The following is a 27,311-nucleotide window of genomic DNA, read 5'->3' as shown; positions in this document are numbered from 1 at the left end:
ACGTGGGTGTTGGGGGGGAGGAGGAGGAGGAGCGGGGTCTCCTGGGGGTGCCCTTCAGGGGCGCGCGGGGGGGGGAGGGGGGCGCTCTGCAAGGGCGGGGGGAGGGGCAGAGGGCTCGCGAGGTTTTCGCAGTGGCACGGGATTTAAGACGCGTCCACTGATAGGGCTGGGGAGCGTCACGTGGTGCGTGAGGCGGGCGCGCGCGTTGCGGGAGGGGGCCGGGCCGCTCTCGCGTGACTTGCGTGGGGGCCGCGGGCGAGGGAGCGCGGCGCGGAGGCTGCCGGGAGCAGGGCTGGCCCGGGGAGCCCGCCGAGGCGGTGTCAGTTGGTGAGTGTGTGAGGGAGCTAACGGCGCGGCGCCTCGGGCGGCCCCAAGCGCGCTCCGCTCCGCTGCGGCTTGGCCGCCTGCCCGCGGCGGGCCGCGCGCGCGCGCGGAGGTGTTTGCCGCCCTGGTGGCTCCTGCCTTCCCCTGCGGCTTCCTCCGCTGACCTCGGCCGCCTGCGGGGCGGGCGGGGCGGGGCGGCAGCGGCGCTGTGCGGGGCGCGGGGGGCGCCGAGCCCTGGCGGTGGGGGAGGGTCCGGCGCCTGCGGCTGTCCGGCGCCGTTAGCGTTAGCGCCGTGTGACGCGGGAGCGCTGGAAAAAATGGCAAAATCCCTGTCGCTGTGTTTCCGGGGGAGCAGCCCGGGTGTCCGGTGGCCCCGGCTTGGTGGCGGGAGGGTCGGGCCGCGGGCTGCCTCCGGCGTCTGCTGCTTAGGTTTAACAGCTTTTCGGCTCTTACGGTCCAATACCGCTAGAACCAGCGAAATGGGACAGGGTTTTTCTTTCCGCCGTTCGGAGAGCTTCGCTTGCCTCCTTCTATTTAAAGCAGTTACCGTTTATTGAACGGTTTTGGCAAACCGGAATTTCTTCGCGGTTAAGCAAGCTCAAGCTGTAGTGAAAATTGCAGGTTGCATTGCTGTAATATGGGCCCTGTTCAGACCTTGTGTCCTGGGAGCGGGGATGTGCTGTCTTGCTGAGCACTGATGGCAGTGTTGCAAAGGCTTCGCGTCTAGATGAGGTCAATATTTAAATACTTAATTAAGATATACGACTTTTTTGTACAGTTCTGAGGGAATGCTTTACATATTCTTGGGTTTTTTTATTTATATGCATCAGACTGAAGCTTTTTCACAGGTTCCTGGGTTACTGTTTTATGCTTTCTCTTAACTGAAGTAAATAAGCATTTTAAAATTAAAGTGTTGCCAGTCATTTTAATTGAAGAACTGTTGTTCTGGAATTTGCCTAGTTTTGTATGACATACAAGGAGGGAACAGCTCTGCTGAAGTGGAATAAGAAAATATCCCATACTGTTTTCTTTTTTGACCAGCCTTGTAGGTCCATGCTGTCAGAAGAAGTTTCTGGTTTCTTGTTGGTCCACTCAGTTATGGCTGTTTATGATTGGGCTCATTCTAGCAGATGAATAGGCAACAGAAAAAGCTGGCAGAAGCACCTTAAGACATGGTGTTGCTGCTGCTAAGGTCAGAGTATCCTGCATTTCAAGTCCAGATAACACCACTCAAGGACACTTAAGACATGCATTAACTTTTTCTTTCTCTAAAACTTAAGTAGTAGTATAGGTCAAAAGGATTCTAAGGTGAGTATACTTAATTTCCACAAAACTAAAAATTTTTAGGTGCTCTAGGCAAATTGCAGCCTACAATTAGAGGTGGGTGAAACTTGCCACTGACATGTTTTTGCTGAAAAAGGCCTGTTCAGAAAAACTAGCATATACTTTCAGTTAATGTAGCTTTTTTAACTGGGGGATCAGGGAGTAAAAATAGATTTAGAAAAGTAGGAACTTTGTTTTCATGCATGATGATTTTTTTTCCCCTCTTTCAAAACAAAAAGTTTGACTTCAAACTATTTTTTCATTTCCTCTGTTATTGAGGAAATCAGCTATATATACACCAGACATGCTCTTCAATTAAATTTACCAGTGGTATTTGGCTATGAGCTGGTGAAGCTAATACTGGCTACTGGCTATGTCTTCTCTGACTTGTCACTTATTAGAAGATGTGGAGCTTTCTGTGTGCTTTGCTTTTTTTTCTGTTATGAGATGTTATGATAGTTGGCTAAATTCTGTGAGACAAGCCAGCAGCAGTATAACACTAATGATATTTGTAAGTGGTTATAATGTTTTGCTCTAATGAAAATGCTCTTGTCTTGTAATGTAGGTTTTCTCCTGGTTGCTTTCATCAACAGTTAATGATAAGTGAATATTAACTTAAGAATTTTTACCAGCTTTTTAGTAGTGTTTGAGGTGACCCTTCATTTTCTGCTAAGTAGCTTCCATAGCATCAATATCTACAAAACCCTTGAGAGAGTTAGTGTATGTCATTCCTCAGTCTTCCAAGTTCTTGAAGACAATGCCTTTTTCAGGCCTTCTAGATGGTTAGAACATGAAATTTAGCAAATTTCAGAAGAGTAACATCTCTAAGTACTACATCCTTAGTAAATATTATAGCCTTATTTTCACTGCTCCTGTGTTGATCCTCCTATATTGCCCTTTATCAACAGTTAGTTGAACTCCTTCTATCTGTATTTCCCTTGATGGCACTTAGAACCCATCTGCTAAAAACCTTGAGTGTCCGCACTTCCCATGTGTGTGGATCTGCTGCTTATTAAATGTTACTTCTGTTGAGAAAACTGCTCCTATGGGATGAATTCATTCTCTTAAATCTCTTAATTGGAGGGGGAGAAGGAAACAATCTAACTCCTTAACAGTGCTACCTGCAACATTCTTTCAAGTGTGTTGCTGACTTGATACAGTAGCAGGTGTGAGGCTATTCTGCTTTCTCACTTGCAAAAAGTATTCATTGCATGTTTACTCAAATCTGTTCTCTAAGAAATTAGATGAAGTGGATTGGTAAAGTAAATATTTGCACTGTGCTGTCAGAACAAGAGAGCTTTGGCTTTGCTGTGTAAAATGAGCTTCAATTCTGTAGTAACTTGCTCTGTTACTAAAGAAGGATGTAGTAGCAGACAAATCTTTTGCAGTTCATCTTTCAGAATTTTAATAATTAGGTAGTAGATAACATAAATAATAAGGAGTTTTTAAATGTCTGTCAGTATTTCTTTTAGAGGTTGGAGGAAGGTGTCTCCCTTTAGTACTTAAACTTCTCAGATAATGACATCTTTCATGGTTTTCAGGCTCCATTTTTTCCAGTAATCAAACTAGAACACTTTGATAGGTGTAATTATTGAGAAACAGTTATTTAAAATGAAAAATCTGTAGAGCCAGAAAAATTAATGTGTAGTTAATATATATACTAAATATGTATAGTGTGTAGATAGCCCCAACTTAAGTAATAGTGAGTTCTCAAAAAACCCCACATTTCTGTTTTTTTTAATATCAAGTATTCTGTATATGAAGGAGTCTTAACTTCTACCAAAATATATCTTTACCTTCCATTGGAGGTAGCCCTGGCACAGAGAACCAGGACTCTTCTAAATTAGCTAGTTCAGGTGTTTCAAAAACATAGGTGCAAGTGTAGAACTTGCCAAAAATCATCTGTCCTGAAAAAAGTGGTTCATTAGTGCAGGTAAGAGATCTCTCACAGGAATGGGACATTAGCTAAAGAATTCAGGTTTTTTTATAGATTGAGTCTGGGACTCTCTGGGTGTTTTATTTTGGCTAACTTTGCCTCAGTGCACTAAACGCTTATACAAGAAGAGTGGTTACAGTCTGTAAATATCAGAGAAGGATAACCATTGTAATAGGCTTTTCATCTGCTCGCTACATTTTCTGCAAGTCATTGCTGCTCTGGGGAAATTTGCAATTGGCTTCTGAAAACTTCTTTTCTTTGGGAAATTCAGATCATGTTTCCTGTATAAGAAAAGTAACACACTGTGAATGCCTCTATTTCCTTAACCCCTGTGTGTACTTTAAAATGTAATCACAAAGTGGAGACTGCATTAGGTTGAACATGAGCATCACAACTTCCATGTTCCAGATCTTTCTTTCCTGAAATCAGAGCAGGGGAAAAGCAAATGGAATTGTGGTCTGAGGAATTATATGCATCCAGCATTACTTCTGCAGTGTTTGCAAAATAACATCTCATATTACAGAAAAAGGCATTCTTAAATATTCTTGCAGGTTAGTTTTAACCACTTCCTCTTCTATTTGTCAGCTGTTGTTCCTGCACTGGCAAAAGGTGTCCAGGACCTGGAATACTATCAGTAGGAAACTCTGAAGTAACTACTGAGAGAAGATTCATCCTTTGCTTTAGAACCAAACAACTGTTGATCTGTCACGAGCGTAAATATGTGCGTTGAAGAAATAACTGTAAATTTCACACCCGCAATTCTATCTGGAAGAAAATGTGTTGGTGGAAAAATGGTAATATTAAAGCATAATTTAATTTGTCTGCAAAATCTATACAGTAATCATAATTTTAAACTCTTTTGAGATGAGGATCAGGGAGGAACAGTTTAGGACTAAAAGAGTAAGATCACTGCAGAATTCATCTACTCATATGACCCAAGTGGTGGCCAGCTGTGTTTTCCTCTTCAGCAAATATTTCTGTTGTGCCTATTTCCAGCCAAATGCAGAGGCATGGGTTCCTGCTGAGGAATTGGAGCGGGTGGGAAAAAGTATTTGTGGAAGGAGATGGGGATGTTGAAGAGGGAGGGCAGCCACTCTGCTGCAGCTGCTGTCCTGTCTGCCTTCAGTCAGTGACAATAATGCAGCTTTCCTTTTGGCTTCTGAGGGGAATAAGAGTGAATTTGTTCCCTAAACTCATATCTGGTCCCCTGTGTACCAACTTGTATATGGTAAGCTTTAAAAAAAAAATTTTTTTTAGGCTTGAGCTTGGTCATGCTACTTTTTTTCAAAAGAAAAGTTTGACTCTATTTAAAGAAAAGCTGCATATATATGTATGTTGCATATTGCTTAGAGCATTTATATTGTGCATTTTTCTCTTGTGAATCTAATTTAATATATCTTTGATTAAAGTAAAAGTGAGTGGATACTATTGAAAGAACTTTAAATAATTGAACTTAAAAGGGAAAAAAAGGAAACTTTTTCCCCCAAGGTTTCAGCTGAGGTCTACCAGCAAACTGCCTTCTGGGCTACAGACAGTTGACCTAGTTAAAGATTAATCAATATGACCCAGCCTTTGAAATTTTGACCAACTTACAGATGGCTAGGGAATTGCATTAGGCCACCATTGCATTAAATATAGAGAGATAAAATGCAAAGCATGTGTTTCTTTATAAATCCAACCGAAGTGCACAATGAAACAGTGAATCACTATATGGAATAAATGTAGTGCGAAGAGACAACTGGATAATATTAGTCAGCATGATAGCATGGTCATCGGTCTTCAATGCCGTACCCGTTCAAGGGGGTTGGATGTTTTTCTGTGGATGTCATGGGAAGGAAAGCTGTGAGAGTCCCAGAGAATCTGTTTGCTGTCAACATCTGCAAAGCTCCTCCCAGATGAGAGAGAATGTGGGTAAACAGTGTGAAAGGCCTTGCTTGAAATGTAACGGGTGGATGCTAGAGCTAGGCATCATGGCAGTAGGAATACGCTTATGAGTGGGGATTAAGAAGAGCAGAGGCAAGAACTGAGGGGCTTTTAAAGTGAAGACAAACGTAATGAATGCAGTGGTAGCTATAAGGGATGGAAGTATCTACTGTTTCCCTCTATCAGCAGAGCACTGAAGAGCATGAATTCAAGTCCTGTTAATTTCTATGTAAATATTTTTTCTTGAATAAGGCATTAATGCTCAGGCTTCTCACCTGAAGTACTTAAACTTTTCCTGCTTTGAGAAGGAGTTGGTACAGTTCCCTATTGCATAGGCCTGATCCTTAGTAATATTCTTTCTGATATTACTTATTACAGCCAACAACTTTGAATTTGAGTATTTTGCACAAGGAGATGCTACTTCTTTTAGATCCCAGAAAAAAGGCACAAATTTTCTCTCAAGAAAGATAACTATTTTATAGTTATCGTTCATGGTCTTTATAGGACAGACCTCAGCATGGACAAGATCTGTCAGCATGCCATGGCCTGACTAGAGGTCTGTCCGATGCTCTATCAACTTGGGGTTCCCAGCATTAGAAGGGACATAAGATTTTATAGCTTGCTGTCACCTTTTCTGGGATGTTAATAAAATATTTACTTTCTTGAGAGAGAGTTCTTGCCTTTCTTGTGGAATCCAAAAGAACCACCAACTCCTGCTGCAGAACAGTGAGTCACAACACTCTATTTTTAACCAAATTGTGCTTGTATCATAGAGTCAATAAAATAGCATATAAAGGTAAAATCTTTCTGATGGTGAGGAAGGAAAGATGGAAGAGAAGCTTTTAACTGACTGTTTGGTCCTTAAAAGCTGTGATTATGACATGTTTATCTAAACCGAAAACCCTTTCAGTATTTGTTGTAAGGGTTACGTGTATGTTTTGGGGAAAATACATTCACAAAATTCACTGCAAATATTTAAGAGTATTATTGCTTTAAAATATGCAATATCCAAAGACAACTGAGAGAAGGCCATAGGTTAACTGCAACTTCAATATTAGTTGATGGTAAAAATATCTTGGTGTAGTTACCAAAAGCCCAGTTGCATTAAAAATGAGCCCTCAATAATAGGGCTATGCAGTACTGAAAGGAGATGGATGTTGCTAGCTTAATCTCCAACCTCACTCAAAGGATTAATGATGTGAATGTCATGATATGACTTTGTGAAGACCAAGAAAACAGGTGGTTCCATAAGTGTCATATGGATTGCTGTCGATTGGTATGCTTTGCAGAGACTAGAAAGAGGAGATCTTTTATTTTCATTGTGCAAGTTGTGGTCTGTTAAGATTGTGCCCTAAGAGTAAAATGATTTTGTGTAGGTACTTTCATGTATAGTCATGGAAATGATAAATTTTATTGGTAGGTGTCCTTCAATTCATCATTGTTCTTTGTGCTTCCTTCCTCCCCCCCCCCCCCCCCCCCCCCCCGCTCTGGAAGGGGTAGGGAAAAGGTTGAAAAGAAAACAAATGTTACTTACTATAGTGAAATATCTTTCTAGGGTTGGCTGCCATGCAAAGGTCAAAATTTCATTATGGCTTTGGGGAAAAAATTTTATGAAATTCTGGAATTTCTGTACTCTGTTAACAGAACAGATACAGAAATCAACTGTATCTATTTGGAATGTTCTCTATTTAAACATTTTTCTGCTTGATTGTTCATCTTTCCATGTTGTACCTTCTTTTGCTCCTAGCCAGGCCTGCACCATTTCATCTAGGGGAATAAACTGACTTAAGAGGTTAACTTGCAAAATAGGCCTATTAAACTGTCCCCTTCTACCTTTTCATTTTCCCAAATCTCTTCTAGGTTGACTTGGGGGAGGGGGAGGAAACCTAAGAAACTCAATTTGAGCTATGGAATACAAGTGAAACACTTTGAAGACTAATGGGCAACTGCTTTGACTTTGTCACAGCAAATTCTGATAAATATAAGTGATATCTGCCTTTATTTCTGTCTTCTGTAGGTGAACAGATGTAAATTCTTATTGTTTCAACTTAAATCAAGTGACTTTAGATATGCTGACATATGTCTCCTTTCAAGTTTAGCAGAGTTGTTCTGACGTCTCTTTATCAAATTCTTGCCTTTAAACAACTGTTCAGTGCATGCGTTTTCAGCCTTGCACGTAAAGCTAACTGCATGAATCAGAGCAGCTGGGTGGGATTTTGACAAGCACACTCTGGAAAAAGCATCTAGTGTGACCATCTCCTTTTGCTTATGTAAGAACAGTGATCACATGTCCATAGCAGAAATGTGTGCAGATCCTTATTTGGTAGTGTTGATAACCTTCTTGTCTGAATACAATGGCAATTAAAAACAGGATCCTGCAGTAAAGAAACTGAAGTCTGTTGCTTTCAAGTGGATTTAGTTGTTTTGCAGTTTCTCTTTTCATCAAGACTGAGAAAATATTCAGTTATTTTCTGTTGGAAACTATTGTTGTTATTGCAGGAAAAAAATAATAGTGTGGATAGGGATTGTGCAAGCATCTTCCCACTTACACTTCACCCGTTCCCTGTACATGTGACCCATAACTATGATTGGCGTCATGTCTGTTTTTTCTCCCGGATGTTTTGTTTACTGATTATTTAACTATGCCAGAAGACCATCGTCTAATACTTTAACAAGAAGCAAAAATGGCTTGCAAACATGACTTCTGTCTGTTCTTTGTTTAATTATGAAACATTACTGAAGTAGTGGTGCAACTCTAGGTGAGCCTATTGGCTGTCAGTATAAAGCTGTAGAGTATCTTCCTTGTTAAGAAAATATTTCTGTAATGTGTTGCATTCTGCTAAACAATGTTCCAGACTGGCAGTGTGGTTTTATTATTGTTTTTATTTTTATTTTTAATTTGAATGAATCCAAATACAAAATGGTCGGGTGAGAACCACTGGAAAGCAAGACTGCAGGGTCAGATCAGGTCAGAGTCATGCCAGTGCCAGCTTCCCAGAGATCTTTAGCAAGAGCTGACCTGTAAGGACCATCTTTATTCTGCAGGTGCTCTGAATTCTCTGCTGCCTCTTTGCTGAGACAACAGGATGTTACTGATATTGTTTGGTGGAAAAATACCTGTAGGATTCCACTACTGTGAATGCAAAAATTGCCACTGAAGAAATTGTTACAGGTGGTGTAGATACCTTCCCCTTTTCTGTAGGTGAAAGGCTAAAAGGGGAAGCTGATCATTAAAGTATAGAGGTATTAACTGAAACAGTTTGCCTATCCTAATGCTTCCCAGGTGGTAAGGTGGTTGTGAAAGCTAAATTTACATAGGATATTGAAATAAATGACTTTTAAAAGCATTTTCTTTAAATCTTTATCCACTCCATTTTCCTTGAAGGAAAATCAAAAAGGATTATTGTGTGAATTAGTACTGTTTTTCCATTCTCCTTTTCTTGTTGATCAGTACATACCATTATTATTAGATCATAGGAGTTCTTCTGCACCACGATTCATTTGGTGGAAGAAATGGTAGGGAGCCAGTCACGGTTCCCAGGGTTTCTGAGCTGATTGGCCTTGCGTCCAGCCTCAGCCTGGGCTAGAGCAAATGTTACTTCCGTTTGTGCCAGCTGGCTGTGGTCCGTGGGGCGGAGAGTGCTGGACTGCAGGAGGAGAGCAGTGTATGAGCTGGCTATTCAGTCCCTATACTTGTAGGGAAATTTCTGTTCCTTCTGTGCTACAAGAGTGGGACTGAGTCCATCAAGTACTACTGTCATCTTTAGCCTCACTTTTATTGAAAGCAGTATGTTAAAAAGTGTATTTAGTAACATTTGTAAAGATGCTTTTAAAATGTCTATTTCTTGTAGACAACCCTCACCCCATTATTTCAGTTAAGTAGAAAATAACACAGGGATACTGAATATTCATCGCCTATTTTTTAATGTTTGCATAATAAACACATCTTCAAGTAGGAGGATGAGGGTAGAAGTCTATTTACACATCTCTTCAAGCTTTTTTTTTTTTTTTTTCCTCCCCTGAATCATCTGAAAGAACACAGGTGTAACTAACACTTTGTTCCCTAAGAACAGACGGAGAGGTGGCAGGAGAGAGAAGAGATGGCATGGTTGCTAGTGGTATCCTAGATTGTGTTAGTCTGTTTTAAGCAACACATCTTTACGGTACATACCTTTTTTTTTTTTTTTTTTTTTTTTTTTTAATAAACTTGGCAGTACTAATAAATCAATTTTTCTTTTTCTTTTAACAACATATACCAAACCATACTCCGGTTATATGTCAAGGAACTGTGCTATAATAAAGAGTACCCAAACACTTTTGCAAATGTATCAGTAGGAGCAGACCTCTAGTGCCTGGCCAAACCTATGTTTGGACAGCATTTGTGTGTCACTGAGATTGATTATGTAGTGCCAGTTGTCGCAGCTTAAACTTCTGCACTGGAAAGGCTTCCTTCTTTGGAACGTGGAAACGGCTGATCTATTGAATTGCATTGTCTTGAGATTTTCATGAATCGAAGGATAATGTTCATCAGGAGAACACTAGACTGTCCTTTAGGTGGTCTGTCTAGTTCAATAACTTGCATTCAAAAGCAGCCGTAAGTAGACACTTAAGAAAAAGTGAGGTAAATTAATGGTCCTTGTTTCCATCTTCCCAGCTTTCAACTCCTTTCAGCTTGGGCAATTCCTGATGTGGCCTCTCTGAGTAACCTGCCATGGGTCTTTTCTAAGGTATTTGTTCAGGCTCCACCTGAACCCGTTTTGGGGATTGCAGTGCCTTTTGGCAGGGAATTATATCCCTTGTAGAACTCCTGAATTTTATTTTTGAGACTGGGTCCTACTAGTTTCACTTGGTGGACCCTGCTTATGTTGGAGTAGATCACGAGCAGCTGATATATCCTCCCTCTCTGTATGTGACTGTAGACTTCTGTCACTTCTTCATCATCTTTTTTCAGTCTGAAAAAATCTAGCTTCCTTTGCTGTTTCTCACATGGAAACATCTTCATCTCTCTGATCATCTTTTATGGCCCCTCTCTGAATATTAATTTAATTTTGGTATACTCTGAGGTGAGGGGAACAGAACTGCACACAGTGTTAAGGTGTAGATGTGCCACTGATACTGCATCATCCATACAGTAATATAATAATGTTTTTTGTTTTGTTCTCTGCTCTTTACTTGTAATTCCTAATGCTTGATTTGCTTTTCTTTGTGGCTACCGAGCAGTCTTGCGTTCTTTTGGCACCTGTCGGAAGTCTTCAGCACTCTCTACTGTAATTTTTTTTGTTTTGTTAACAGTATCAGTTTTATGTGGTATACTGCTTATGCTGAAAACAGTGTAATGGAACCCACAGCCTGTGGATACGGCATATTTATAACCAATACAGTACTCTTATGTTACAATTTTGAAAACATATTCAGAGTGTGAGTATATTTGCCCTTGAGAATCTGAAAGACTTGTCAATGTGTTGTTTCTTAAAACAATTACCGGAAAGGTTATAAAACTCAAATGTTAATATAATCAAATAAAGAGCAACTAGTGTTAGAGGAAAACAGTGAACAACTATCAAGGCCTAGACTGTTAATTATTATTAAACATCTTTACCTGTTCTGTAACTGAGGGGTAGGTGGCTTGGGAAAAATCTGTTGACTGGTGCAGAGTAGTGTGATGAATCTAATTCTTCATTTGTATATGTGCTGTTTCAGAACAGCGTTCCTTGAGTCTTGGATAAACTCCTTGGTGATAGCAATCAGAGCCAAAAGCAGTTATAAAAATCCAAGCTTATTACAAGTCAAATTCTTCTCTTGAATTTTATTACTAGATATTTCTGCTTCTTTTGCCCATAACTGGTAAACTTAATATATTCTCCAGAACTTGTCAACATGTAAACTTTTTGGGGGTGAAGCAGAACTTGAGCCTCCTTATAAAGTTACTTTTGGTAACAACAGTGAGAACTAAACTTTTTTTTTTCCTCCTCCTTACCAGCACTATACACTTGTATACAGGTAAGATGTTTATGTACTGGGTGGAGATAACATGTCATAATTCACTGATGTTTGTAATAGTGCAATAAAAATAGGCTCAAGCAGGTGAGGGAAACCTGTTAAATGTGTTGATGGCTCAACAACATCAATGTGCAGGTCGTGCAAGTTCTGAAGAAGAGTCCTTTTACAGACATTTTCGTGTGGGTAGGAACTGAAACAAGCAGTGACTCTAAATAAGGCACTGGAAAACATTTGTGGAATCTGTATTCTTTCAGGAGGGGAAAGCCTTATTCTGTGGTTGAAAATACTTTGTGTTTGTGTCACCCAGTGTGACCGTACTTCAGATGTCTCCTTTTGTTTTTCCCTAAGTACTCTCTGGTACTGCATTGAAGTATTGACTTACACCACAGTAAAGTGAGGGTAAGTTAGATGCATTTTCATCAACGTGATGCATTGTAATTGGGCTCTAAGAACTTTGTCTGCTTGTAAAAGACTCGTTCTCTCTCTGCAGTGGAAAGTGAGGCCTGGAAATTTCTTTAAAGTATATTTTTGTTCTTCAGCTATAGTGGAGATTGTGAGTTAGTAGACAAGAATTAGGTATGAGAAAGCAATTCTTTGTTAATGACGTAAGCTTATTTGTGATGAAGTATCAGTGTGCATGTGTTTAGTCCTGTTTTAGTTTTGATAGCTGTAGCAATGTTTAGTATAAAATCTACCTGAGGTTTAAATCAGTTTTCTCTCTATTCTAGTACTGTATGTAGCTTTAGAAAAGAAGTGGGTTTTTTTGTTTGTTTTATAATATGTAGTGGAAGTGATCATTTTTTGATGAGAATAACCTGATTGTTAAATTTTATACAAAATAATCAAGCATTAATGTTAAAATATGGATACTTTTGGCTTAAAAATAGCATTTCTAGTTGTTGGTCTATTGTTACAAACTAACGAACGTAATTTAGGGGTTCTTAAAAATTTTTGTCAAGTGTCTGCTGTGTGTCTGCTGTGTAGACCCCCCCCTCCCCCGTAAATAAAATTGAAGGCTGCATGGATCATGGGTTTTAAATTCATTTTGAAAGCTGAGACATGACAACAGTATATCTCTGATAGCAGCTGAGATTCAACACTTGAATCTGAGCTGTGAATTCATACTGACTCTGAAGTGTATGTTTAAAATAAGATTTCCCACAGAATATCTTAGGTATATATCCTTTGGCCTGTTTTAAGGAGCATAACTTCACATATATTCCTCCTGGATTGTATTCCTATATAAATATTTTTTGTGAAGCAGAGTACCAAAAATATAAAATATCATTTTTTGTTGAAGATAGGGATGGAATGGTGCAACTTAAAAGTGCAATGAATTTATTTATCTTGGAGAACTTTGTATTCTACTCTTCCATTTACTATCTCATCTTTTCTTGAACCCACCAAAAATCTGACAAGATGTTCCCAGACAAAATGACCAAACTTTCTGTATGGAAAAACTCTAGTAGCTATTTTTCCTGTCAAGTGTCACTGTTTCACTGTTTCACAGTGATTTAGATACATCTCTAATGCGAGTTAGATATTTTCATAATGCGTGATTATAACTTACCTCTCTAAGTCTATTTTTTTTTAATGTGTCAGCAAATCAAAAGTCAACAAATCCTGTTAATGTAAGCTCTGACTGTCAGTGAATTGTATCAAAATACATTATTGTGCACTCTCTGTCTAGTGTTCGAAGTTCTAGGAAAACTGCACTCTGATTATATGCCTCAGGGAAAGGAATTGATGCATTTCATGTGCACAAGAAACTAGGGTAGAAACTTCATGGTGCGTTTCAACTTGAATCGTTTACAAACTGCAGTATCTCCAAGACAGAATGCGTGCCATAGGAAATACAGAACTGTCTAGTTACTCAAGTATGCTGTTCAACAACAGTAAATGTCTATTAGATAACCATCTGTTAAAACTGATAATTCTACCATTTATAAAGCTTTGTGCGTATTTCATATTTCACTTTCTTGTACGATTATTAATTTAGATATAAAATTGACCCCCAGAATTCTTATCTGCAGTAAGTCTTCCACTTGCAGCACAGCAGCACACTTCTGGAGAGAACTGAAGTAAAAAGCTGATAAATTTGGGTAGTTACTTGGTTATGAAGTGCATGACTAAACGAAGCCCTTCTTGGGCTGTTTACTGATTCAAAAGAGGTGTTACGTTCTGCAAATTTCACTTCATGTTGCCTTGGCTATAGAAAAAACCTTTTTCAGCTATCTGTCGCTTCTGCTGCAGGCTCTAAATACATTTCTGTAGATGAGACCAACTACTGAATATTTCTTGAGTGAAACAGACGCATTCACAAATGTGGTTTGTGTATGTACAAGGTCTTATTCACAGTCTTAAAGTATACATGTAGCTCAGTCAACTACGTACAGTTAAAGATGCTGGGGTGAAAAAATCATTGTCATTTTTTTTCTTCTGGGAAAGTAATTGGTGCTGTTATAGAATATTTACTATTGTATATGGATGTGCTCTCTTCCAACTCTGCTAGACAAATGTCAGCTTATTCCATTCGTTCACGTGGGCTTGCAAATATTATGATACTTAATTGTGAAAGAGCTTTTTCTGGCTGGGGATTTGACTCCTCTGCCCTGACATTTATGTGCACATGTATATTTATAGTTGTGATCTGTGTGGAATTTGCCTTTGTGGTTTTGTTTGCTCTTTAACTTGCTCTGTGATCTACCCCGTGTGGGGTTTTCTAGTTTCTGTTTCTTTTTTTGAGTTTTGTTTCTGAGGTTTAATAGGTGAGGAATGCAGAAAAAATGGTTTATTTTGTAATTTTTTAAAGGAAATGTGAGTATTTTTACTCTAGGGAAAACATCATTCTGCTTAGAGTCTTTTCCTTAAAATAACCTTGCGCAGGTGCTAATTTATTAATATAGAATTTGAGTTCAAGGTACTATTGTGACTATTTCTTTGTCTGTATCCTAACTTCTTTCAACAGTTCTTATGAAGGATTCTTTAAAGAAAGGGATTCAAATTTAAAATTATCAAAGCAACTATTCCAAGATCTGGAAGTAGAATGACCTTTCTCATATGGTTCTCCCAAAGTCAAGGCGTCCATTGCGCCCATCCATATGTACATGAGTTAGGCTATGGTTCTTGAGAAAGTGTATGGGAAAAGATAGTATTTCAGTAAAGTAATTGTTTCTTTAAAATGATTCAGATGGAATGCTGATTCTGAGTAGTCAGACTCAGCTTCAGAAGTGAAGAGGAACCGTTTAAAGAACAATTTTCAGCTTATTTGTGTATATTTCATAAAATGTAAAACCCCTCTTATCTAAAAAGCTAAAGTCTAGTATTACAATACTGAATGTCACTGCCTCTTTGATCAAAGAACAAAAAAAACACTCTGTAGATAAGTATTTCAATGGTTTCAAAAGCGGTCTTATTCAGTCTTCCTGAGAGATGATCAAATATTTTAATAAACTGTTAAATTTTTTTAGTAATATGATACAATTGAAGATGCAAGTTCTTTCCAGGTGACTTCAAAAAGCTTGAACTTCTCATTTTAGTATTTGTGTTTTAGTTTGGACTGTAGGGTAACGGAATTTGCAAATGTTTGCGAAAATATATGCTGACTTCCAATATACCTCCAAGTACCAGCTTGATAGCCTTTATCTCTTTGTAAAAATAGATAATTCCTGTAGCTCAAAATTCTGGTTTAGGGATTGAGAAGGAAATAATTAAACAGGTAATACTGAGACTGAAAGCTAATAATCTCTGTGCTAGGGAAATGACCTAGTCAAAGTTTGGTGCTGTTTTGTTAGAAGCAATGCAACATGCCAGTCAAGAAATAAATAGAACAGTTTGTTTTGTTGTGTTGTTTTACTCCATTTGATGCAGGCGTATAAGGCTGACTTAGAGACTTAGGGTTTTGACAGCCTTCTTCAAAGCATCTTCTGTTCAGCTGTACTCAACATGGGAGTCAGCTGCTGATCTCTAACAAATAACTCTGGCATAGGGAAGAGCTGAACAAATGCATATATATGCTGCTAACTTTATCAATGTATAATGAGGGTACCCTAAAGTGGCTTATAAGAATTAGAGAACTTGCTGTCTGTCATGAGACCTGCTGGCTCTAAATACTTGGTTGGCAGCTAACGTGTCTTCAGGAATATCACACTGGAAAAGATCAATGTTCTAGCAGAATTTAGGAAAACCACAAAAATATGCAGACTTAATTTGAAAATTAACTGTAGTATTTTCTGTATTCTACATTGTACAGAAGATCTGGTCTTGATTAGGTATATTTTCTAGATAAGCAGCTGGATAATCTCTTTTCTCTGCTTGACGTCTTAATACTTCAGCATCATACATGCAGCATCAGAAGCTGGCTTAAATGGATTGCAGATCTGATTGTATGCCTAGAATATCTCCATACGCAATGTAGGTACCTCGTGGTCCTTACACGCAAAGTGCTGACTGACCTCTGAAGCAGAGGGTGACTGAAGTGCTGCAATTCTGGGCTATGGGCTTACTGACAAAATGTCCCTGAACACTACTATAAAAGAGGAGCAATATCTCAAGGTAGAAGGGCACAAACTTGTAAAGAACAAAATTATCCCATAAATAAGTTCATCTGTCCCACACTAGGTGATGGCCTTGTATCTGATTTTGTAGAGGCTACTTGGGCTTTACAAAACTGTTTCAAGCACATGGGAAGCTGAATCTTTTCAGAGTCTAGAGGTGTGCTTTTTGATACTTGCTGGTCAAGATATATGATAACAGCTCTGAAATATATACATTTAGTTTTATTGTTATAATCTTATAGCTGTTTTTTTTTTTCCTGTTTATCTGTTTATTTGAAGGGAGTGCAATGCCAGAAGTCCTTGCTATGGAAAGTGCATTAAGGATTTTCCTTTTTTAATTATTTATTTTTTATTTTTAACTCTGGGGAGGGATGTGGGATCAAATAAAATGAGTAATAAGGAATTGCAAAGACTAGATATTCATTCCAGAGTTCTAAAAGCTTGGCAGCTGTGGCTTATAACCTATCCTTAAAACCGTTCTAATATGGGAAGATTGGTAGAAGTAAAAACTCGCATCACACTTACCAGAAGGATTCCACTATGTGAGGAAGTGCCGGTAGGATCTGATGTACTTGAATGATCATTAGCATGATCTGATGTTCGTACTGTGCACACTGGTAGAAAGTCTAAAAACCTTTTGTAATTTTTCCTTCCACTAATTCTGAAGGAAACTTGTATCTCACATATCTATTAAGAATTCTTTAAAGGAATCCATGAACATGTGAGAGGGAATGTATGGTTGACTTACTGTAGCCTACCTGTATTTCCAAAAGGTCCCTACTTGATAAAAGATAAGAGCATAGGACATCCTTTTGTCTTAATAAGATAAAAGGAAGGGGCATACAATGGGTAGAAAGAAGGAACCTACTTGCTGGATGAAGGTGCTCAAGTTACCCCATTGACTCTTAGGAGGTTCCAGGCTGTAAACTCATCCTGATATGAAGATCTCCTGCAGGCCGGGAAGTAGAAGTAATATAGTCATTGCTGTGGATCTTGCTCAAATCTTAAGTCTTTCCATTTTTAGGGAATAACTTAACGAATTAGGGTATAACTTGGCACTTCTGTCTGAATAACAGACTGTTCAGAATGCCTGAACATTGCTCACTGTGGTTGTCAGCAAAAAGTCCCAGTGTAACTTTTTGTGGTTATTGGAACTTGTTCTGTAAGCTTTGACACTTTAGGGAAAAAAACTTTTGGTTAAAGAAGAAATCTTAACTACTATTTTTTTTTAAATTAGATTAAATAGAAATTAATTTGTATGTTTTACAAAATTTTTTTTAAGCCTGGCTAATTGGAGCTCCTAGGGTATTCTTTTGATATTGAAAAAGGAAATTTGTATTTAATATTCTCAAAGGGAAAAGTTCTTATACCTTGCTTTTAAATTAGCACTTGCATTCTCTGCCACTTCCATTGACCACAGGTTTTGGAAAACCTCATGAAAATATTGTCCTGAGACTAGTTGGAGCTGTTGCTGTTCTGACAATACTATTATATGCCAGCATGGCAAGACAAATATTCTCAGATGCTCACTGGTGGAATAGTTCAAGCGATGTAAGTTATGACCCTGCCATAGGTTCCTCAAACCATACCATGGGAGCACAGCTGAGCAGAGTAACTCTTTGTGCTGCTAGTTTTGCAGGAGGATTGAAGACACATCTCAGTCTCATTGTGCCAATGGTGATGAAGCTTGGTTGCTGTTTTAGTTTAGAGTTTATGATAAAACTTTGGGTCATGACTTGTCATATTTGCACCTATTTCCTGGGCCTAACAAAGTTAACTGCCCATGAAAGCATGTCGGGAGTAGTATTGCATTTTGAATGAAGTGAATTCAAGTCCAGTTTAATTTCAAGTCATTGTGCGTGCTGCTTTGGGAATTCTGTAGTGAAAAAATGCAGAATTTGGGACATGTGTCTCCAATAATTTATCTGAAATACTATAGCAAACTAACAAAAGCAGTATTTTTTTTTTTAAGAAAGATAGAGAAAGGGTTGAATTAATCAAAACCTAGCTTCATTCCATATAGAGCTCAGCACTGTCTTCTTCAGCTGTAAAGAAGATAATTGATTCTGAAACCTTGTGAGTTCCTATATGCCAAAAACCAAGTCAGTCCTGAGAGACTTGGTGGCAAGAGGATCCGATTCCTCTTTTCAGTATCCTCTGGCCTGTCTTACAATTGAAATAATTAAGGATATGTAAAAGTTCTTGTTTTGTCAAATATTGTGTTGAAATCTCATCTTTATACTTTTCTCCTTCATTCCTCCCCCTCCCCCCCCCAAAAAAAAAAGAAAGGAAAAGGATATTTGAGCAAATCTTGGATGCATTGAGGAAACCTGGTAAATTGTAGTGCAGATATGATGTAGGAAACGGGGTGACAACACATGGCAAATATCTCCCAAATCTTTTTTTAGTACTGTCTGGTTAGGAAGAAATTTTCTGTTTTTTCTGATCAGCCAGCCCTCTTTTAAGTTAGAGCAGGTTCCGAAAAACAACTTCAAATATAATACTGTGTTCGCCGCTTGAATTTGAGGGTCCTTTGACTGCTATATGCTGCCTTTCTTAAATATCTTGTCTTTAGGAGAAGGACAATTGAGCCTAATAGAGGTATCTTTTCTTCATATAAGTAACTTCTAGATATGACCCAAACTGGTATATTTTAATGTTTCCTTCCAGGAAGGAGTATTTTGCAAGCTACAATAATCAGTCTTAAAGTTTATCTCCATCTTGACAAGTAAGAATAATTTCTCGACTTACAGTTCTCAACTAAGGGCCAAAAGAAATCTTGCAGGCTGAAAGTTGATACCATTCCCTCTACAGAGCGAGAGAAACACTTCAGCAGTAAAATTCTGCACTAGCTATGTGTTAAAAAACAAATATTTAGGAATTGGTACTTGACTTGCATTTCATCAGATGAAAGCTATTTGCTTGGTATACTGATATTTGTACAATAGTCTTGGTATTTCTTTTGTGTACAATGAGAAAAAGAATGTGATTGCTCTGCTTTGAGTGGCTTGAGCTGAGCTGTAATAAACTGATTTGTATTTTTGCTCAGATTTAGTTTCTTACTGCTTAATGGTGCTTGGCTCCAATCGACTCTGGCTGAGGGTGGCTTAATTTTATTTTGACAGAAATGAAGTTAACCTTTTTGAAGCCTTGTAACTAACTTGAATATAAAGTACTTTGTAATCCTTGCTGGAAAAGGTACAAATTCATGTTGGTGATATCTTGGGCAAGCAGTTGTATTTACAGCAGTCTCTATAGAAACTGCAAAGCAAACTGCTGGGTTTATTTTATAAGGGCTACTGCCGTCTTTCGGACGCAGTTATGTTTTTAGACCTCCCTGGCTTCGGTCTGGTGTCCTGGTGGTGAGAGGCACCGTGTCGCCCTGTTAAACCTCTAAACTCGCTGGTGCCCTGGCGCAGGGGGAAATGGAAGTGGGAGCGTGGCGTGTGCCTGTACGTCCGCCTGCGGGAGCGAAGGCTGGGCCGGCCGCTGCGCTCGGGCAGCCTGGGAAGTGACGTCCGGGAGTAGCTGCCGTTCTAGAAAGAGCGGAGACGCGTCGTGTAGGTGGGAGGACTCTGAGGAGGGCTGTGTCCTGTCCAGGGAGCATAATTATTTATAAATGAGCAACGGGGGAGGGAATGAAGTAGGGACAAGCTGGCCAGCGTTTCTGTGGCGTATCAGAGGGCTTGCTGATTTATAACGGTTTTGTTTGTTTCAGTTCCAAATTTGACTTTTGTTTTTCCTCCTCTAGCATCTCTACATTGCTAAGACACTGGATACTAGTTTCTTTGTAGCAAGAAAAAGCTAAATTCCTCCAAAACTCATAATGGGGAAAGATTATTATTCTATTCTGGGAATTGAAAAAGGGGCTTCTGAAGAGGATATCAAAAAAGCTTACAGAAAACAAGCCCTTAAATGGCATCCAGATAAGAACAAATCTCCCCACGCAGAGGAAAAATTCAAAGAGATTGCAGAAGCTTATGAAGTGCTGAGTGATCCCAAGAAGAGAGACATTTATGATCAGTTTGGGGAGGAAGGTATGTATTTCTGTGTGCTCTGTGAGTGGTCATTTTAATTATATTGAATGAAGCAAAATAAATATAGATGAAACATGGGAACCTGGTATGTGTTTTTAGGCAATGTACCTGTGGTACTTTGAAGCTTTTTTTCTTTTCTTTTTTTGTTAACATATATCATTACACAATCTTAATACTGATCTAGTTTTAGTTTCTTATTTTAATGTGTTCTTTGTGGATTTTTTCTTTTTTTTAAGATTCCCACATATTGTTTACTTGACAGACAAAAAGTCATGGAACTGGAAAGAGTTTGTATGATCCATAGCTTTCTGGAGTTTCTTCTTACTGCTGTCTTAAGTTAACCTAGTGCTTCTTGAAATGCAGTTGGAGGGAGAGAGATTCTTTTTAAAATTTTTGCTAAATGGCAGCCTGCTTGATCTAGGCAGGGCAGTCCTGAGCAGAAGCCCAGGTGTCCAGTCTGTAGTTGTCTTTGGCCTCTTGCCTGGAGAGGAAAGAATTTGCCTGATGTCATGAAATACCAGAACAATTTTTTAGCTTTAATTGTAAACTGTGATAACATGCCAAGAGAATGAGGCCTCAGAAATCTCATATTTAACCTAAAATGGTTATCTCAGAGGATGACGTGTTGTTTTTTTTAATCGTCAACCAACATGACTTTCCCTTAGTTTTATGATTGAGCAACAGAGGAAGGAAACAGCGTCTCTTCCCTTAAATGTATGGTATCAGAAATTCCAAATGAAACGATTACTTCCGCTGTAACAAGTAGATCTACTCATTGCCATTTACTCAGTGCCAGATTTTTTTTTTTTTTTAACTAACAAAGTAGGGCATACTGAAATAGCAGTATTTGTAATAAATTGTGGTTCTTATGACTAGATAATAATATTTGGCCCTCTGTCATCCTTAGGACTTAATATAGTTGTTAAAATCTATCAGTTCACATAGAAGACTTTCAGCTTCTACAGTTTATTCTAATTTTTGTTGTGTTTTCCACTGCAAATTGGAAAAAAATTTGAAACCTAGAATTGCAGGTATTCAAAAGCTTTAATGATGCTCCTGAAGCATTTTAGGAAAATAAGATCTATTTAGATACCAGAGATCTTTGCTGCTTCTTTGATCTTCTGCCTTCTTGGCTTCTGCCCTCTCCCCTATTCCTTTCTATATATTGTCTATTTGCCTTTCAGATTCCTGTGCAGTAGCTCATCCTAACCACTTTCCCAAAATATCGTTTTAGTCACTTTTTCCAAAGACCTTGAACTAAGGGATATAAACCAGTGCAGCCCTTGACATCCTAGTATTGCATACCTGAAGCCAGAGGTTCAAAACAGATTTCTATTTATTTTGTGCACAATATTAAATTAGAGATCAACTTTTTGTAACAGTGAATCTGGAAATATCTCTTAATACCTCAGTAATTCTCTAAGCTCTTCCATTGCTTTTGACAATGTAATTAGTAGTTGTGAAGAGAAGAGGAGGAAACCTCTGTGGTTTTTTGCCGCCAGGAACTTGACGTACCTTCAATAATACCTTTTGGCTAGCTATTCCAGAAGGTGTCCTTCTGCTGTCATAGATTGGCTCCACTGGTCTGTTTGTCTGACGTTAACAGTGCAGTGACATAAGGATGCGCTAGACGTTGCTAAGTACTTTGAATGCAGGCTAGTATTAGATGGGAAACATTCTCATTCTGATGTCTCATTCAGTTACTGTTGATAGCCAGTATTAAGCTTATGCATAAAAGTTTTAAAACGCTGAGCAAAAAACTCCTCCAGTTCAAATTTAGAGGATGTATGCTTCCTTAATGTAAGCCCTCAAATGTCTGTGGCTATAGAAGTAGAATAATCTCCGTTGTGCTGAGCTGTTGTAAAATGGAAAAAAAAAATTGACAAACATGTTGAGAGTTTAGAAATAAAGATCTCCTAGCAAGACTTTCAGCTTTTAATCTTAGAAGGTATCCTGAAATTATCAGTGCAGGAGAGTGCTAACTGGTAGGAAGAAGTAGGTGGAGATCACCAATCATGAAGGAGGCATCAAGGAACTTATCTGGGTTTGGACTGAGGGAGCAGGAAGTACAAAGGACTGACCATTGAGAATCATAAGGAAAATTTATCAGGAAAAAATGGAATGTAAATTGTCTCTGAGAAAGACAGAAGAGGTAGAACAAAGCTATTTGAGAATACTGTTTTTTGCACAGAGAAGTTGACGATGTATACCAGATTTTCTTACCCACATAGGTTTCAGGAACTTTCAAGCTGTTTCTATTCATGGCTGGATGGAAAGGGGTTTCCAGGTTTCTCTGTTTTATATTGTAGGACCACAAGCTGCAAAAGGTTTGAGATTCTGAATTAAACATTAAGGAAGTATATGGCTGCTAGACTATTGGCATTTTGCTTCCTAGTCTCTTAAACTGAATTTTAGACAAACTGAAGGCAAAACTACTTAACACTGGATTAAAGTTGAACTGTGGAGCATATCAGAAACATCAAATATGATACCACATGATATCCTTAGAACTGATCTTAAAGAGGGTTGCAGCTCCCAGCAAACTTTGCAGAACAAAAAGAAAAAAGGTCAAGCAGACCTGTCATCTGTTCTAAGATGCTAATTCTTTGAATAACAGAGTTCAATTTTGTGAAATGAAATTGACAGTGACAGAATACTTTCCAACTGAAGTAGAAGTAATTCTAAAACTTCAAAAACTTTTTTGCTCTTCTACCTATTGTACAACTAATTGGTACTGCATAGTGTGATAGTCCTCTTTGAAGAGTCCTGTAAAAACCTTTTTGACTTGTAGGTTCTAATACTCCATTCACTTTTTGTTTTGCTTATTTGTTTTATTTAGGGCTGAAAGGAGGAGCTGGAGGACCTGATGGACAGGGTGGTACCTTTCGGTACTCCTTCCATGGTGACCCACATGCTACGTTTGCAGCTTTCTTTGGTGGCACGAATCCTTTTGAGATTTTCTTTGGAAGGAGGATGCCTGGTGGCAGAGACACTGAAGACATGGAAGTGGATGGTGATCCATTTGGATCCTTCACTAGTTTTAGTATGAATGGTTTTCCAAGGGAAAGGAATACGGTTGGTAGCCAACTACGTCGTAAACAAGATCCCCCTGTCATCCATGAACTTAAAGTGTCACTGGAAGAGATATACCATGGTTGCACAAAAAGGATGAGAATTTCCCGTAAAAGGCTGAACCCAGATGGTAGAAGTGTCCGAACAGAGGACAAAATTCTCACTATTGAGATAAAAAGAGGATGGAAGGAAGGCACCAAAATCACTTTTCCAAAAGAAGGCGATGAAACACCCAACACAATTCCAGCTGACATTGTTTTTATCATTAAAGATAAACCTCACTCACACTTCAAGAGAGATGGATCAAATATAATCTATCCTGTTAAGATCAGCTTAAGGGAGGTAAGTCTCATTTGGCAGAACTCTAAATGTTCAAACCTGTTGTCATGTGGTACTGCTGCACAAGATGTATAGCAGAAGTTTTTAAAAAAAAACAAGTAGCACTTCATGGCTGTAAAGTCTAAGCATGGCTGCAGAACATAGTTATTTATAGTGGAAGTGTTAGCTGTTCTGATATGTATGGAGTATTATTTCAAGCTGTTTGCTACAGAGGTGGAGGAGAATGAGAGCGGAAAGGTAAGAGTGAAGGCTGATACAGCATTTCTCTTAAAACTTTGTACTTCACCTTTCTAGATAAATATGTATTAGGCTGAAGTAATAACAAATGCATCCAATAAAAAATGTTCCTTACTGCTGTGATATGATTTGATAATTCTGCAGGACAAAGTAGAAAAGTGTTAAATATTGTCACTTAATGTCTTAACTATTTTCAACAAACTCCAAGTCTGCCTTTTTATGTCGTAAGTTATTTCAGTGTAATTTCAAAGTATGTAGAGATTGATTTCATGAAGATAAATTATTGTGAACAGGTGTTACAGGAGCTATATATAACAACAAAAATGCTACAGCTTTTTTTAAAAATTCTGATCCAAGATCAAAACATATTGGCTTTCAAAAGGAAAAATCAGAAAAGCAACTGAGGAGAGTTCTGAGATTGAAGTCTTGACGTAATCATCATTTAAAGAGTAATGTAGTGAGTGTTTAAAATTTTTTAGCATTTGGTGAAGAAATTCTTTTGCTTGCATCATGAGCTCTTTATCCTTAAAGGATTATTAACTAAAAATACACCTGAGGTGACATGAAGCACCTAAAATAGGGTGAGGGAGAAAAGACAGTATTTAGTGGTGGATAATATGTTCCTTCACAGACAAAAGGACAAACTCATTGCACTGCTGTGTAATAGTGAGCGTTATCAGTCTAGGTTAAGTGTGGAGTATCGAGTGAAGTTGGAGGAATCAAAATGTCATACCAGACATCCTAGTAATGAAAATAAATCATTGGGTAAAGCAGGAGAAAGTCTGTTTGTTCTGGTGATGGTAGTCTTTTTTTTTTTTTTTTTTTTTTTTTTTTTTGGTACACCAAGTTTGTGTTTGCTTTTCTTTGAGCATCAGAAATGCCCACCTAAAAAGACTACCAAATTTAATATGCCTATACTGTTAGACACTTAAATGTTATTTTGCCATTTTAAATAATGTAGGTTGATAGTGTATTAAGTAAACCCCTGTACAATGTAAACAAACAATAGAATAAGATTCTAAATTTCCAATGGAAGTTGAGAAGTTGGACATCTCTAGAAACTTATGGGCCGAAGAATTATGGGCAGTGTGTTTGCTCTGTGCTTGTCTACCATGTTATTTGGTAAAATTTGGAAGGATATATATACTTAATTGCCCTCCAGTGGCTGTTCCATAAGACTGGAATTACTGTGATGTTCAGTGACACACGGAAACCTTCCCTTTTTAAGGGAGGAACACTTAGAATTTTGACATTTCAGGAGTGCACAATGGAAACACTTGGTTTACAGTACTAGTCTTTTCTCTTTAATCAGCTTTCGGTTGCAGGTGCATGCAATTCTGACCACTTCCTTTCTCTCATGATACAATTTTTCTTTAGGCTTTGTGCGGCAGCTCGATCAATGTGCCAACAATAGAAGGAAGAACCATACCCATGACAGTAAATGAAGTTGTAAAGCCTGGGATGAGAAGAAGAATTATAGGATATGGCTTGCCATTTCCCAAAAATCCTGACCAACGTGGAGACTTAATTATAGAGTTTGAAGTAATTTTCCCAGATAACATCTCTCCAGCATCAAAAGAAGTACTTAGGCGAAATCTTCCCGTTTCATAAAGCGAAGACTGTGTATGTCAAAACTATTTAAACAGGACACTGAAGATACAGAAGACTGGCAAGTCTGTGCTTTAAAAGTGCAATCTGTAACAGCTAGTGGAATATTTGTTTTTTTGTTTTGTGGGATGGGTGGGGGGGATTACTGTAATGCTGCATGAGAAGAAAAGGGTTAAGTACAAGTCATACAGATGACTTCTGCAGTAAAATTTACAGGGAAAACCACTCATTTTATTTTAGATCTTCCTAATCAGAAAAGTTTATTCAGTATTTTGCTTAATGTAAAATGTAATCAGTTTTTACAAAGTCAGTGCATATATTTCTGATAAAGTGCTTGAGCCTCCAAGTAATTTATTTCTTATATCCCTACAATATCTATGACATTACACATCCATGCAGAAATTGGAGTTCATAGTAGAAATACACGCATAATATGCACAAATATTTAAAAGGAGAAAATGTTACAGATACCGTTTTTGTATGTTACCTTCCACTGCACAAAGCATAGGCTGGGAAAATCAGTTTGGTCTCCTGAACCCCCATGGAAGTACTTTCTTTGTTGTCCCAGAATGGTGAGGACTGCACTGCAAGTCTCGCAGAGGGCATGTGGCTCGAGGAGGAGGAGTAGCAAGGTAGAGTAGCTGTTTCCTGGGGGAGAGTCCCTTGGGTCCAGGCAGAGCTCTCGTTGGCAGTTTTCACTGGACAGTGCTAAAGAGCATGTTCTGCAGATGAAGTTCAGCCTCATTTGGCTGGAGCTGATATAATAGCTTGGAGTCTGTCTGTACTTGAGTGGAGAGAGAGAAGCAAAGAACACTAAAAGCATTTGGCTAGTGCAGGTATTTTGAGAGCAAGCTGGTCTCAAATATTCACCGTTCTGCTACTCCCATAAGGAAGAAGGAAAAGCTCAATCCTAGCTAAAGGAAAGTTTACTTAAGACAAACGGGGGTGGGGGTGTTCGTAAACTTTCATGAGCTTTGGATCAAGTCTTTGGTGAATGGAAAGTTACTAGGAGTTAACAGGAATTACTCATCTGTAGAGTTAAAATGTGCGTAGGGAAGTGGAGAGCCCTCTATAGTCTAGTTTTATAACATAGTGATAGGGCTGGTTCCCTTGATTGCAGCGTGGTTTTGGTGAAAGAAATGCCTTGCAGACGTGTTTTCATTACTTGTGGTTTAAAACTGTACTACAGTGCTTTAACAACGCTTCTAAAGAATAACTTTTTTCTTTATAAGAAGAAAATATTTAAGGTTTTCTCTCATTCTTTTGCCTGTGGAAATGTATTAGTTGCCTGTTCTTTTGGCTTATGAGATAACAGTGTTATCTTCATATAAATGACTTCCTGTAGGAAAGTAAATAATATGGAAATTGGGATTTAATTTACAATAACTTTTTAATAAGCACAAGAAGAATCCCATTTTGGTTACTCAAAGGAATAGAACTTCTGGAAGATACTGTTTGAGTCCATTTTTCAACTGCAGATCTTTTCATACAGTGTCAGCCCCATGCAGTTCTAAATCTACAAGGATCTAAACAGTTGCTGGAGTAATATCTCAAAAGGAAAAATCTGCTGCTTAGTGCTTATGCATATTGTTAACACTATATATTGTTTGTGTTTAAAAACTTATCATTTCAGTATGTTCTGTATTGCATTTCTTATTTCTTTTTTTTAAGTAAAAAGTGTAAACTTTTAAAACTTTCTTTTATTCTTTGTTATGATATATGCTATAAATTACAGGAATTTAAAAGCATATTGCTTAAAATGTTTGTTTAAAAGCTAATAGAATTGAATGTGTTGTAATCCAGGATCTTTAGAAGCATAATCTAACTTCAAAAAACAGTTACAGCAACTAGGAGTATTTTTTTTTATATCCATCTTCCAGTAAGATGATTGGTGCTAAACTGGAATATCTTCTACTGTGCATTTACATATATAGCAAACTAAATTTTTCTGTTTTT

At 38.3% G+C, this 27,311-nt stretch overlaps 1 protein-coding gene across 3 annotated transcripts; it reads left to right on the top strand.

Annotated features, from left to right (window-relative positions):
* The first annotated feature begins 256 nt into the window (after nt 1–256).
* DNAJB4 (DnaJ heat shock protein family (Hsp40) member B4) lies at nt 257–27,048 on the top strand. 3 transcript variants are annotated; one of them, XM_067301011.1, is made up of 5 exons: nt 312–327; nt 4,169–4,377; nt 19,814–20,099; nt 22,939–23,513; nt 25,125–27,048. In XM_067301011.1, exons 3-5 carry the CDS (start codon nt 19,889–19,891, stop codon nt 25,356–25,358), a joined length of 1,020 nt encoding a protein of 339 aa, XP_067157112.1. In that variant the 5' UTR covers nt 312–327; nt 4,169–4,377; nt 19,814–19,888; the 3' UTR covers nt 25,359–27,048. The 3 variants fall into 3 exon arrangements, with proteins under 3 accessions (XP_067157110.1, XP_067157112.1, XP_067157111.1); XM_067301010.1 differs by lacking the exon at nt 312–327 and adding an exon at nt 686–1,056; XM_067301009.1 differs by lacking the exon at nt 4,169–4,377 and having other exon boundaries at nt 257–327.
* The last annotated feature ends 263 nt before the right edge of the window (nt 27,049–27,311 follow it).

The sequence above is a fragment of the Apteryx mantelli genome, chromosome 8 (genome assembly GCF_036417845.1).
Source record: "Apteryx mantelli isolate bAptMan1 chromosome 8, bAptMan1.hap1, whole genome shotgun sequence".
NCBI lineage: Eukaryota > Metazoa > Chordata > Aves > Apterygiformes > Apterygidae > Apteryx > Apteryx mantelli.
Note: the sequence above shows the minus strand (reverse complement) of the source record. Positions and strands in the feature narration are given on the sequence as shown.

Coding starts and splice junctions, on each gene's coding strand:
- DNAJB4 (XM_067301009.1), top strand. CDS start 19,889: ATGGGGAAAGATTATTATTCTATTCTGGGAATTGAAAAAGGGGCTTCT. Junction 20,100..22,938: donor TGATCAGTTTGGGGAGGAAG/GTATGTATTTCT, acceptor TGTTTTATTTAG/GGCTGAAAGGAGGAGCTGGA. Junction 23,514..25,124: donor TTAAGATCAGCTTAAGGGAG/GTAAGTCTCATT, acceptor ATTTTTCTTTAG/GCTTTGTGCGGCAGCTCGAT.